Genomic DNA, 15165 nt, shown 5'->3' on the forward strand with positions numbered 1-15165 from the left:
AAAAAATTAAAATCAAGGATTCAGTTTCAGAGCTTAATTTAAAAATACCTCTAACTGAAAACAATTATTGAAGCATTTTACATTAATGTTTATTAACTACCTCAATGACTGCTCTTAGACTACTATAAATAAGTAAACATTTTCTTCTGTTTTTTTCTCAGTAAGGGGAACTATGTGTCTGGTATTCACACATAAGCTATACATGGAGAAAAATTATGGAAAAAATTATGCTGAGAAAATCTTGGAATTTTACTTTAAGAAACATAATAACAATGTATAAAATCAATGCTTTTCTCCAGGAGGGAAGGCAGAAGGAGCTTTCGAAATTGATCAGGAGACAGGAAGCATCCGTGTGGCTAAGTCATTAGACAGGCTCACCCAGGAACAATACCAGCTTGTGGTGAAGGCAACAGACCAGGGCTTTCCCCAACGCAGTGACCTCTGCACTGTTAACATCCATCTTAAGCTGTCTGAGCACACAGCACCCAAGTTTACCCAAGATGAGTACTTCACTGAAATAAGTGAAACCAGTGCTTTGGGCTTTCCAGTGCTATCTGTCTCAGCTAGCTGTCCTTCTGCTGTGAACTACAGGATCAAACATGGTGACCCTAATGGAACTTTCCACATCAATTTCAACTCTGGACTGCTATCTGTCCAAAAAGCCCTCAATTTTGAAGAGTGCATCTCTTATCGACTCCAAATAAGAGCCACAAATACAGCAGGGGTCTCATCAGATGCAGTTGTTTTTGTGTACATCATAGATCAAAATGACAATGCCCCTGTTTTTCTTCAGGGCAGTTACTATGGGCAGATCAGTGAGTCTGCACCTATAAACAGCATGGTAATGGGAGAGAACAACACCCCACTGGTCATTAAGGCCTCAGATGCTGACAAGGACTCTAACGCTCTGCTGATCTTCCAAATCCAAGAGCCTGAGGCAACGAAAATATTTAAAATAGATCCAAGCATGGGCACAATCTCTCTGATATCTGCACTTGACTTTGAGACTGCACCTGAATTTAGCTTCACGGTTCAAGTGTGGGACTCAGGAGAGCCCTCTTTAAGTGCTGTGAAACCATGTGAAGTCACCATTCATGTCCTGGATTTTAATGACTGTCCTCCTAAGTTCACACTACCTGTCTATACAGCTTCCATCATGTTCCCTGTTTTTAAAGACATGGAAGTCATCCAAGTAATGGCCCATGATGCAGATTCATTGGTCTTGTACAGTATTGGCAATCACAACGATGCATTTAAAATACATGAATCAACTGGAAAAATCTCAGTGAATAATGGGTCTGACTTTCAATCCTATTATGAGCTCAAAGTTATAGCTTCAGATGGTGTATACAAAGACACCACTTTAGTAAATATCAATGTCACTCAAATGAAAAGGACTAGTCTAAAGTTTGAGGACAGGATTCATGTTGGTACTGTACTTGAAAACACTACATCTATAAAAACCTTAACTGTACTCAGAGCCATGGGCAGCTACCTCAATGAACCGTTGATCTACTCAGTTCTGAACCCAGTTGATAGGTTTTCAGTGGTTCAGTCTTCAGGCGTATTGCAGACGACTGGCATTGCCTTTGACCGGGAGGAACAGGATGAGTATGATGTGGCTGTGGAGGTCCGAGACATGAGAAATCCACAACGTATAGATGTGACTTATGTCAAAATCTATGTAGATGATATCAATGACAACACACCCATCATATCAAACCTTCCCCATACTCTTATGATATCTGACGAGACAGAACCAGGGGATGTTCTCTTCCAAGTGCTGGCGACTGATAAAGACACTGGTGAAAATGGATCTATAATATTTGCACTAGAGGAAGATTTCAGTCTCTTCAGGATTGATCCCTATCTTGGAGATGTGTCTCTTCAACGACCCCTAGACTATGAGACATTGAACAAGTATGTGCTTAATGTAAGAGCTTCAGATGAAGGCGAGCCTAGTCTTTCAACAGTAGCAGAGCTATATGTCCAAGTGCAAAACCGTTCCCATCCGATATTTCAAAGTCTATTTTACCCTTTACGCCTACCTGAGAACATTCCTCCCTTCACAAACATCCTGCATGTGCAAGCAAAAAACCCGGAGGGCTATCGTCTTATCTATAACCTCGAAGAAGAAGAAAATGCCACACAATATTTTCACATTGACTTCAAAACTGGCATGTTAAGTGTCACTAATTTTTTAGACTATGAGTCTCAGACAAATCACCTGTTGACCATTCGGGCCACAGACTCTGTAACTGGCTCTTTTAGTGAGTCCAAAGTACAGATAGATGTTGAGGACATCAATGATAATACTCCTGTTTTTGAGAAGCTTACCTACAAAGCAGAATTGTTAGAAGGTCTTCCAGTCGGCTCATCTGTAATACAGGTCTCAGCTTTTGACAGAGACTCAGGTAGAAACAAAGACTTAACCTATGAAATAGTTGACACAGGAAAAAATGAAACAGAATTTTTCAAAATCGATCCACTCAATGGACTTTTGCTAACATCACAGGTCTTGGATTATGAGATCACACAAGCATTCCATCTGAAAATCATAGTCACAGACAATGGTACTCCACCCCTGAGCAGTGAAGCTCAAATTATTGTGAATGTTATAGATGTCAATGACAACCCTCCAAACTTCAGTGAGCCTCAGTATCGAGCCTCATTGGATGAAATGGCCACCTGTGGACAGGTTGTGATCAAAATCCAGGCCTCAGATCCTGACAGCAAGGACGATCTGCAGTATAAAATTCTCTCAGGTAATGAAGGAAGGTACTTTGCTATGAATGAATCCTCAGGTCTGATCTCATTTTCCAATGTTTGCAAGAGAAATTTGCATCCTTTTTACAATCTTACTGTGGCTGTTTCGGATGGTGTGTTCCAAACGACTGCTCCGGTAAATATTGACATGACCAGCAGCAACAGGCATAGCCCATACTTCAGCCAGGATGTTTATGAAGCCGAACTGGCTGAGAATGCAGAGGCAGGAACACGTGTAATTCGCCTGGCTGCTATTGATCCTGACGATGGTCCATATGGCAGCATAGATTACACCATTATTAACAAACTAGCAGATGAAAAGTTCAATATTGATGGTGAAGGACAAATTGTGACCTCTCAGCCTTTGGACAGAGAGAATCCCTCACAAAGAGTGATTGCCATCAAGGTCATGGCTAAGGATGGAGGAGGAAGAGTAGCGTTTTGCACTGTGAAGATCATTCTCACGGATGAGAATGACAATGCACCTCAGTTCAAAGCCTCTCAGTACCAGGTGTCTATTAAGTCCACAATAAATAAAGGTTCTCCTGTTATTCAAATAATGGCTTATGATGCTGATGACGGCAAGAATGCAGATGTCACTTATGCAGTGGATGAAGCTGAGGAAGTGACTGAGGAGGTGATTGAGATTAATCCCTTTACTGGTGTGGTTAGTGTCAAAGAGAGCCTGGTTGGTATGGAAAACAAGATCTTTAATTTCAAAGTCCAGGCTCGGGATGGAGGAATTCCATTTTACAACTCCACCGTGCCAGTCCAGGTTAAAGTAATCCCTCCAGAGGTCCCTCTGCCCAGGTTTACAGAACCACTATACACATTCTCAGTGTCTGAGGAGTTCCCCATTGGCTATGAGATAGGTACAGTCAAGGCTGATGCGGACACACCGCTCATATATAGCTTAGTAGATGGCAACACTGTGGAAAGCAACAGAGACCAAGTGTTTGCTCTTGATGAAGACACTGGAACCCTTGTGGTGCAGAAAAATATTGACTATGAGAAAACCAAGTGGTATCAGATTGATGTTATTGCTCAAGGTAGTCACAATGGCACAGGAATAGCTTCTCTAGTATCAGTTAACATCCAAGTTCAGGATGTGAATGACAATCAGCCCAACTTTGATGCTGACCTGTACAAAGCCATACTGGCTGAAAATATGCCTGCTGCCACCACAGTGATCCAGGTGACAGCTAATGATCCAGATAAAGATGCTAATGGAGAGGTGACATACACTCTGGAGCCAGACATAGATTATATCAGTGAGATATTCAACATTGACTCACAAACTGGCTGGATAACCACCATGAAGGAGACAGACTGTGAGTTCAAACAATTCTACAGGTTCTATGTGGTGGCCACTGACCATGGAGGCACTGTCAGGCTCTCCTCATCAGCTCTTGTGGAAGTGACAGTCACTGATGAAAATGATAATCCACCTCAGTTCACAGAGGAAGTCTATCACGGGTCCATCATTGAGAACAGCAGGCCTGGGGAGCTGATAGTCATTCTGACAACTACAGATAACGATGTGTCACCTGACAACAGACAAGTCACATGCTATATAACAGGTGGGTACCATCATAGTCCTAGCAGTCAAGCAAAATAACTGTAAACTCATCCAATCAGTCAATCATGTGACATCAGCACAATGCTTATACGTCATCAAGTCACGTCAAAAGCTTCAGTTAATTTTTACATAAAACATCAGATTGTAGAAAAAATGAGATCTTAATGACAACCCATACGGTGTGGATGTTGATGGGAGATGGGCTTGTTTGAGTGCTTCAGAAATGGCAGATCTATAAGCAGAAATGCTTTTTGATGGGAAAGGTCAGTGGAGAATGGGCAGACTGGTTCAAACTGACAGGAAAGCTATGGAAACTCAAATAACCACTCTTTACAACCACAGTGAGCAGAAAAGCATCTTGGAATGCACAATATGACGAACCTTGAGGTGAATGGATTACAACAGCAGAAGACCACATCGGGTTCCACTACTGTCAGCCAAGAACAGAGATCTGAGACTACATTGAGCACATGCTCACTGAAACTGGGCAGTTGAAGATTGGAAAAACATTGCCTAAACCAGTCTGGCCATTCTCCTTAGACCTCTCTCATTATTAAGGCATATCTGCCTACAGAACTGCTACTAACTGGATTTTTTATATTATTATTTCATTCTGTGTAAGTTCTAGAGACTGTTGTATTTGAAAATTCCAGATCAGGTTCTGAAATATTCAAAGTGGCCCATGCCTTGGTCATTGTCACCGAGATTACATTTTTCCCCATTCTGAGGTTTGATGTGAACATTAACTGAAGCTCTTGACCTGTATTTGTGCGATTTTTTGCATTGCACTCTTGCCACACTGATTGGATAATTGCATGATTAAGCAGGTATACAGGTGTTCCTAATAAAATGGTTGCTGTCTTAAACTTGCACTATTCAATAAGTCAGTCAAATTATTTTTGGAGTTGGTATTTTAAATGTTCATATTTTGTGCCTAAATTCTTTAAAGATGGAGACCCACTGGGACAGTTCTCAGTCACTGTTGTGGGAGAACAGTGTAGACTTACTTCAAAAGGGTCACTGGATAGGGAAATGAAAGACAAACACACCCTAAAAGTAATAGCCACAGATGGAAAGTTTCAAACTGCTGCCACAGTAGAAGTCCATGTTCTTGACAGCAATGACAACAGTCCATTGTGTGAACAAGTAAGTAATGCATTATTATTCAAGAAGTACACAAAATTAATTTGTGTTAAAACTAATACTTTTTTCTTATTTAACTGAACTGTAGAATGGAAACCTGTGTGCTGTTATTAGCTGAATTTAACTAAATCAATTTAATGTAAAATATCCTGTTCATAATTCTTCCAGTTGCTTTACACTGAAGCAGTCATGGAGAACTCCCCATCGGGACTCTTCATCCTGAAGATCACTGCCTCTGATCCAGATATTGGCACGAACGGACAAGTCTCTTTTACTCTTCATGGGCCAAATGCAGACAAGTTTCATCTTCACCCCATAACTGGTAAAATAATTACTATATAGTCTGCTTTCTTGAAATTCTTTTGATTGTGTACACTAGATAACACTAGATAGTCTAGGTATTTAAAGACCCACTCCTTTTAAAATTTAGCGTTTACCTCAGTGATTGTATAATTTATCTTCATCTGACCTGGTGCTTCCTGTTTAAGCCCATTATCTCCCTAGAATGGCATATCAGGTTCCCAAGATCAAATCTATATAGTTTGGAATTATGTTAAAGGTCATCTTGGGCATGAAGGACTATTTATAGTATGTAGCTATAGCAGAGTGTTGTGTAGATAGGCTGCCAAAAAAAAAAAAACTCTAAAATACCTGTATAGAAGAACTTTCTGGGGAAATTTTTTTTTTGATTTCCTTGTTGAAAACTTTGAGATGTTTATATTCTTTGTTACTGCCTAACATTTCTGAGTAAGTCATGACATAATCATGTCTTTGTCATAAACAGGTGAGCTGTTCACTCTCGCCTTCTTGGACCGGGAGAAGGAAACAGAGTATGACCTGGTCGTCAAGGCGACTGATGGAGGAGGACGTTCATGCCAAGCAGACATTATACTTAAGGTGCAGGATATAAATGACAACCCGCCACGGTTCTCCAGTGACCACTATGAGATAATGGTGTTTGACAACACCACTGTTAGAACACCTATTACAGTGATCTATGCCAAAGACCCAGACACAGGTATGTACCCAACTGCTGTAAATGTGTTCATGTAAAATGGCTGTAAAGCACAATGATTCAAATGTAATCCAATTATCTAGTTGTCTCATAAAGCATATCCACGATGGTTTTCATTAACAAAACTGAACAAGGAGTTGATATAAAGTTAGAGTTTGCTAAATGCTTTTGTTTGATGGCTCTATGACAGATCAGAATGAAGCAGAGAGAAGGTGTGCTGTGTTTGATCTAGGATTGAGAATTGTACAGAGAAACACTAAAGGAGTGTCAGGACACACCTTGTGATGTGTGGGAACATGCATAGGATACAGGATCTACTGTGGCTCCTTGCCCTGGGCTCCTATTTGTTTGTGAACAACCTTGATGCATACAAAGCAATTTTAACACTGTTTTTTTTTTTTGTTTTTGTTTTTTTTTAATAATGAGATTTTTATCACATTCACAGATTGAAACACAAATTTTAGATTCACTAGGACAAACCATCTGACACACTGTAAAAAAAGAAAAGTAGTTTTTATAAGGAGTATTTATTATATTTTTAACTATAAAAACTCCATCAGCTGAACAAAAGAGTACATATTGGGAGACATGTGACCTTACTCAGTAAATTGAGTTAAGTGAACTACTTTGGTTAAAAGTTGAGTAAACTCAAAAAAGCTGTGCAACATGTTGCCTTGAAATTTTAAGTTAAGTCAACTTTTCTTTTTTTTTTTCTTTTTTTTTACAGTGCAGTTCTGATTGAATTCATATATTTTCTATTTCTATTCTGGACATAGAACTTTGCATCCTTTATCTAAGATGTCCTCTTCTCACACTCTAACAGGTATAAACTCAGAAGTGAGGTACTCCCTCCAAGGAGCAGACAGTGGTTTCTTCTCTCTGGATGAAATTTCGGGTATTTTGCGCCTAGAGCATTCTCTGGCTGACGAGGCTCAATCTACCTTTGAGTTGAGAGTCAAAGCCACGGACAGAGGTCTTCCTAATCACCTCTTCTCTGTAGCCAAGGTCACTGTGCATGTAGTCGATTTGAATGACTACCAGCCTGTGTTCCAGAGCTCTGAGTACATGGCCGAAATCCCAGAATCCTTGCCTGTGGGGACAGAGGTAATTAGTGTTTCTGCCCAAACAAGAGATGGCACTGGCACTGAACCTGTCCGATACTCCATCATCTCTGGCAATGAGGACGGAAGGTTCGAGATTATCTCTGATACAGGTGAGGCTACTTGATATTTCATATATGTCTGGTATTAAGCTGCACAGGCTGGTCAGCATAATGAACATAATATAAGAAATAGTCCCCTGAGCGATTACATATTGAAGGGTATCTAACATTAGAAATGCATGAAAATTATGAATTTGATTATTATTTAATGACAACTCTAGCAATACAGTATGTTGCATATATTCTGCTATCTGGAATTTGTAATTAACTTAATTTATTCCTGTAGCCTATAACAATTAGATTTTTAGATTAAATTAGAAAGGACATGAAAATAATGCAAAACTAATAATAATTTCATTACATTTCATTAACCTTTATTGAGTTATATGATGTATACGGTATGTAATCTTCACAAATGTAACATATTCTAATTTATGTTGAATTTCCTGCAAACATGTATAACCAGCAGCAAAAGTACTATGTTTCATGCAAGTAAGTACTAATCAACGTTTCAACTGCAGAATGTAACATCATTACATTTAAACATGACCTTTGTTCAAAGAGTATTTCACAATCCATAAACATCAAAACAAAAATAGGATCGCAAAATACTAAAGAGATAGGGAGCGTAGACTCTTTTGTCTTCTTTTGCTCTCACAGGTAAGTTACACTGCACCTACAGAGCCTGCCAAGCTTCTTGAGGATTAGTAAGGGCAGAGCTGGAGAGCCTGTACTAACTTGTTTTTGAACTGTTTGGATTCTCTTTCATTTTATCTCATTTCTTTACCACCTATCAAAGCTCTCTCCACCTCCAAATCTGCTTTTCCTTATCTCCCAATCTGTGTTTTATTTTCCTGACATGATTTTTCTCTCTGAATTTAGACAATTTATTTGACATTTTTCAAACAATTGAGAATTGTACAATTACTAAAGACATGTCATTAGATTATTATTATTATTATTATTATTATTATTATTATTATTATTACTTATACATATGTTTTTTTTGGGGGGAATAATAGATTTACGAATAGATATTAGAGGTTAACACAAGTTTGCTAGTTATGTTTAATCATCCCCTCTTTTCTTTTACAATATGTACTATATAATTGACAGCGTAATATAATCAGCCATAAATAAAATAATCATATTTTCTGGTAGGTCACAGTCAAATGTTGTCAAATAGTCACATGATAAATGTATATAATTTTTAAAAATCCAAAATAAAAACCAGATAATGAGCTTGTGCTTGTTGCATAAGTTGGCATCAGCCAGTAGATGTCACAGTTCTGTATTTTATCTTTACTACATTTGATTCCATGTAATGTACAGAGATGACGCTATGGGTGCGATTTCAACAATAGCATAAGCCTTTAAATAAGCATGAGAATAGGCTGAAACCTTATTCCCTTGTGTGGCTTTGCCTGTTACACTTATGGATCTGTCGTTTTTCATGAGTCATTCGTTTTTCATGAGTCAAAAAACACATTTCCCCCTACTGACAGGGGTTTCATATTCATTCTACCTTGTTCAACACTTCCAAGGCAGGAGCTGCTCTAATTTGGTGTATTCATTGTGCAAAACAAGAGAAAAGACAAGAACATCAACTGCAACTGCTGAAGTTGTAACAGAATGTTGGCTAAAATTTTGCTAAGTTAAACATTAGACCTTTTTTGAAATACATAATATAAAAAGTTTAATAGCAAGTAAGAATACAGTGAATATACCTAGCTATAGTATGAATTTGTGGAAAATTATGGTCATTCTGTTAGTTCAAACAACAAAAAAAAAGAGCTAATTTCTCATTAACCCTTGTGTTCTTGTTAATCAGATTTAAAAAGAGTAAAAATAATGTATTACTCAACATGTGATAAAGAAGAGAGCAAGTGGTAGTTGTTTAAGCTTTTAGGCAAACATAATACTGAAATTTATGACAGATGCATTAAAGTTAATATTTGCATATTCAAATTTCTAGATTGTTAAACATGAAAACTGCTATACTATACAGTAAAATCATATCCTTTTGGATTTCACCCACTGAGATTATATCAGTCAATAATCTGTGTGTTTGAAAAGCACATTTAGGACATTATTTATGAAAGTAGATATAACATTGCTTGACTTCAGTACATTTGTTTGAACCGTAACACAAATATTGCAACTTACATATACCTGTTACAGCCCTGCTAAGTGTGTAAAGCAGCTTTAAGGACAGCTTGGCAGGACAACCAATGTAGAAGGTGCTCCCCTAGGGAGAGAATTAGACTGCACCAAAGAAAGATATGCTTCTAGACCCTATTCTGGATTCTCCCTGGATTCACTCTAGATTAATTCCCAAGATAACACTAGCTACTACTTTACCTTAAGCCTGTACAAAAATACAAGGGGTGGTACCCGCCTACTTACAATGAGTCTAGACAGAGAAATTCCTACATGAGAGCTATGTATGTGTGTGCACCTGCTGACCTGTTCATCCACCCTAGGGTTGCACCACGTGATGAGAGCCAAAGGGCTGGCTCGCTGTCGCTGCCATCCACGCTTTAAAGATAGGGCTCTTTGCATATTCAAAATCAGTACAATCTTGCCATGGCGTTTTAATACTAACCAAGATTCAAAATGCAAACATGCAAAGAAATAGAGATGTATGCATGACTTAAGTCAACTTTGTCAACTTTCCTATGATATACACTGGGATGGATTATCCAATGGACATTATAGGCTCGGGCCCACAATGGCAACCAGCCACAATTCTTCTGGAGACTTTGACTGTCGCACTTGTTTCTTATTTTTGCAGCAAAACCCAGCAGCCTTCATTCTGTTTTTTGTCTGAAAAGTGTCTCATACATAATATGCTGCTTCCTCTACTGACATACAAACATGTTTCTGTAACATTTAATTTTGTGTTGGAAAATTAATTGATTTATCTAAAATTGTAAATGTTTTTTGCACTGATTTGATAATGTAGTAAATAATGTAATGTACTAAAGACCATTTTCCCACACATTTAAGAAGAAATGACATGTACATGTGCAATTATCACTTTACAAGCTAAAAGATATTTTTGACCAATTTCACTGTTCAGTTATTCAGAGGAGCCTACTCAGAAAGCACACATCAGCATATCCCTTCGGCAAAAATACACTAATAAAACTTTATGGTTAATTAATAAAATATTTGATTGCTAACTGAAGTCAAATTTAGGCCAATATCGTAAATGAAAAGGCAATAACTAAGTGGCCTATATTCAATCCAGCTGTTTAACTGACATTAAGTAAACCAGTTATTAATGTAAAATGGTTTAGGTAAATTGTGGTTCCATCTGTGATCAGTTTATTTAAATTCCACCAATACTTTTGGTTTTGTAAATACTTTGGTTTAGATTCATTGCTCGAAAGTTGTTCGATTCAGTGAGTCTTTCTGACTCTGTGCACATTTTCAATGGAAAGAGTTAGCATTTAATCCCCAATTCTAATCTTGGAACGTTGGACTACAGAAGCGTTTTCCTGCTCAAAGACACCTGATTAAACACACTATACAATGACCAGGTTTAGTACAATGATTATGATTTAGTAGTTGTCTTTGAGAAAGGAAATCCCCAATGATCCTGTCCCTGTAGAACTGATTTAATCAGTAAACATTTGTGCTGACTTGCCCATGAAGACATTTTAGTCTGTAACTATCTGAAATCTAGATACTGATAGATACATATTTCATGCATGTTTGAAAGCCAAGATCATTCATCACCTAGACTTTTCTCAGCTTAGAGCATTCCAATATGTAACTGAATGTCATTGCTAATGAATCATTAAATAAAATTTTTTCATGGTAGTACCGCTTTTCTTTGAATCAGCCTGCTGCTCTGCTGTCTTAATCCTAGTGCACAATAGGTTTACACGCACACTGTACTGTACATACTGTAGTTTTTATCCAACAAAGGGAGCAAACGGATCTCTGTCCTTTGATCTTGAAGAAATGCCCCAAGTAATTTTGTTATTCTATGCTGCAGGTGTGTTGTGGGTGAAGGCTCCTCTGGACTTCGAGCTCTGTCGTGAGTATTACCTGTCAGTGGAGGGAACACGAGGCAAAGCATCACTGTCTGACATTGCTATGGTTATAATCAATATCACCGACATCAACGACAACCCTCCAGTCTTCAGCCGTGGAGACTACAGTGCAGAGATCGCTGAAAATCTCTCGCCTGGAGACACAGTGATGCAGGTATCTTTGCGAGGCTCCCTCACCTGTCAGTGCTGCCTAACGATAACGTTATCAAATGAGCTCAGGGCCAATGGGCTTCCTGCTCCAACCTGCCTTTCTCTCATGCCTCTGGATTTAGTGACAGTTACATATACATGAACATGCTCATCCAGTCTGACAGTCTCACATTTCTCACTTTCATTGTAGCAGTTATTTCTCACATTTCCAGAAATAAGAGCTGACATTATTCAAACTAAATGCTAACATATTGTCATTTTGTAGTAATTGATTAAATCCAAATAACATGGTGATCTCATAAAAATAACTATTGATTGGGAAGCACAATGTGTGTATCCCAGGATTCTCAGTGAACTAATATTGTGATAATGTGAACTAGACTATAATGTAGCAGACCTTTTACACAGCTTTAGCCAACCACAATAAGGTTTCCATAAGGTAGTCATGTTTGCTGACAGCAGATCTCTCATCCTCTCTCTCTCTCTCTCTCTCTCTCTCTCTCTGCCTTTCAGGTGGCAGCTGTTGACCTTGATGGACCACAGAACAACCTCATCCGCTACTCCATCGTGAGTGGCGACCCATGGCAGCAGTTCAGCATTGATCCTCAGTCAGGACACATCAAAGTGAGATCCATGCTGGACAGGGAAGAGGTGAGCTCATTCATGCTACAAGTAAAAGAAAGCAGAAGTAATGAGACTTCTTTCAACATGCATCTTTCGACTTGTTGCATCTTTCTTCAACTGACAAGCACAGACTTGTTTCCTATAGTTTTAATTGCCATATTTGCATCTTAAGCTGGCTCACTGTACACAATGGAGCATGTGTGATTGCAGTGTCACAAATAAGCTGTGTTAATCCTCTTGACGTGTGTCTTTCAGATCACACACTACTCCTTGACTGTGCAGGCTGCTGATGAGGGGCAGCCTCCTCTGTCCTCGGCTGTCCAAGTGACAGTCACACTGTCTGATGTCAACGACAACCCGCCCGTCTTCTCTCAGACCAGCCACAACCTTGTGCTACAGGTATGGGAGGATATTCATCTTTGTTTTGAGATAAAACTGCCTTAAATATTTGGACACAGTGTACTAGACAGCAGTCTGAATCATGCCTAATAAATCAACAGACCTGCTCCAGTGCCATTTTGTCTGCCATTTTGTCGTCTAATCACAGGAACAATTTTGCTGTCTTGGAAACTCTTTTCACATCCATTTACCTCCACCCAAGGTGTCTTCTCAGTGTCCAGAGTATTTGGCACAGTAGGGGTAGTTAGTAATAGTGAGGCTTATCTCTGCCCGCTGAGCACTTTGTTTCAATTAGGTGCTCCAGTTGTATTAGCTTGAGTGGAGCACAAAGAGGCAAGGTGCACATATTCAGGCTAAATTACATTTTAATACATATATCTTTATATTCTTGGACTTTTTTTTTTATACAATATATTATGGAGTCATATGGTTATGACTCCAAATCCTAAAATGTATCACTCAGCGAGATCTACAAATATGTCTGAGTATTTGAGTGTTGTGAGTTCTTCTTAAATGTCTTTCTTAATGTTATATTGTCAATATTTAGAAAACATAAATATTACAAAAAAAAAACTTGAATCAATGTAATACATTATCATTTAGTCCTAATAGTGTATAAGTTTGAATAGATTGTGTTAATCTTTCTATTTCATAGAAACATCTTATTCTGCTATACTATTGGTGTTAAATGACAGAATATGGAATATGTTAAAAATTAATAGCCTTACATTATGGTCTTACAAAAACACTGATTTGGTCTGGGTCAAATTTTATATAAGCCACGATGCTCCTGATTTTGGATGATAATAGTAGATAATAAGAGGAGCCCTGCCTGGAGTGGTAACAACAGAAAATTGAGGCATAATTATGCTGGTTTTAGACATAATTATGTTTTTAATCATGTTTAATTGTGTGACAGGAAGAGGAAGCTGTGGGCAGTAGCATTCTGCAACTGTTGGTCAGCGACAGGGACACACCTCAGAATGGACCTCCGTTTACTTTCCACATTGTCTCTGGAAATGAAGGCAGACACTTCCATGTAGACCAGGGGGGTCTCCTGTCTCTGTCCTCCTCACTTCAGAAGAGAGGAAAGTCTCAGCATGTGCTCAAAATTCAGGTATTATGATGTTGAGTTAAAACTGATTTTGATGTATGGCAATTTTTTAAAAATCTCACTCACACCTCAGTAGTTTTTGTGAGAAAAAAAACTCAAACTACATATTGTAAAGCTACTAATACAGTTTGTTGTCATATAATAGCTAATAGTTTGAATATCTTTGTAGGTCATTGACAGTGGCCACCCGCCTCTCTCCTCCATATGTGTCATTAAAATCAACGTTACAGAAGAGAGCAAGTTTGCTCCTACAGTGGCCCCACTGGATGTGTTCATTACTACAACAGAGCAAATCTTCTCCAGACGGGTAATTGGTAGGCTACACGCCTCTGACCAGGACCCCCAGGATGTTCTGAGTTACATGCTAGAAACTACACACAATGGTCACTTCTCTATGGACTCTGTGGATGGAAAGATTGTAGCGGAGAAGGCTCTTTGGCCAGGCGTTTATTTTCTCAACGTGAGTGTGACAGATGGCAAATTCACCGTCCGTTCTGGAGTGCGAGTACATATATGGGCTGCATCTCAGCAGGAGCTTGATCAGGGCTTCTCCCTGCATTTGGCCGGCCTAAGTGCTGAGGAGTTTGTGTCCGAGTACTGGAGGATGCTCCAGCACAATCTGGACATACCCAAACTGGAGCTGCACATTGCTAGCCTGCAGCAGGAACAGCTGTCTCACAGCTCGGAGGTACAGGTCCTGCTGGTGTACAAGGCTCAGAACAACTCGGCTTGGCCTGTGGATGCCCAGCACCTAATGGCTGCACTGGAACGCGTTAATGGCTCTTTGGGAATGAGTATACTCAGAGTAAGGGGAAATGGCTGTGTTGGGGATGGCTGCCCTCAACCAGGCTGCAGAAGTACCGTACTGATGAATGAGGAGAGGGTGAAGCATTACAGCACTATTCGGGCCAGCTTCTTCACTCCACATCACAGCTGGGAGAGCGTGTGCAGCTGTAATGGTAGGCAAAAAACCCTCCATCAGTTACGGTTTGATAATGATTAACAGAGTGATTAGAATCATCATGACCAATATTCATTCAGAGTCAGCAATTTAAGTTCAAAAGATATGACAATGTTTACAGAGGAAAAGTTATCCATATTCCTTTCAATATGATATATCAGCAGAGACAATAAAGAAGAACAACTCAA

The 15165-nt window shown here is 39.0% G+C and overlaps 1 protein-coding gene across 1 annotated transcript in view; it reads left to right on the top strand.

The window, feature by feature from the left end:
• fat2 (FAT atypical cadherin 2) overlaps window positions 1-15165 on the top strand; it is a 41858-nt gene that overhangs the window by 18211 nt on the left and 8482 nt on the right. The window contains exons 10-19 of the mRNA XM_053630981.1: window positions 300-4346; window positions 5295-5491; window positions 5657-5810; window positions 6273-6506; window positions 7327-7716; window positions 11672-11883; window positions 12393-12530; window positions 12759-12902; window positions 13822-14019; window positions 14186-14975. Of these exons, the coding sequence (XP_053486956.1) occupies window positions 300-4346; window positions 5295-5491; window positions 5657-5810; window positions 6273-6506; window positions 7327-7716; window positions 11672-11883; window positions 12393-12530; window positions 12759-12902; window positions 13822-14019; window positions 14186-14975 (6504 nt within the window). The remainder of the gene's footprint in view (window positions 1-299; window positions 4347-5294; window positions 5492-5656; window positions 5811-6272; window positions 6507-7326; window positions 7717-11671; window positions 11884-12392; window positions 12531-12758; window positions 12903-13821; window positions 14020-14185; window positions 14976-15165) is intronic.

This window comes from Ictalurus furcatus, chromosome 8 (genome assembly GCF_023375685.1).
Source record: "Ictalurus furcatus strain D&B chromosome 8, Billie_1.0, whole genome shotgun sequence".
In the NCBI taxonomy this organism is placed as follows: Eukaryota; Metazoa; Chordata; class Actinopteri; order Siluriformes; family Ictaluridae; genus Ictalurus; species Ictalurus furcatus.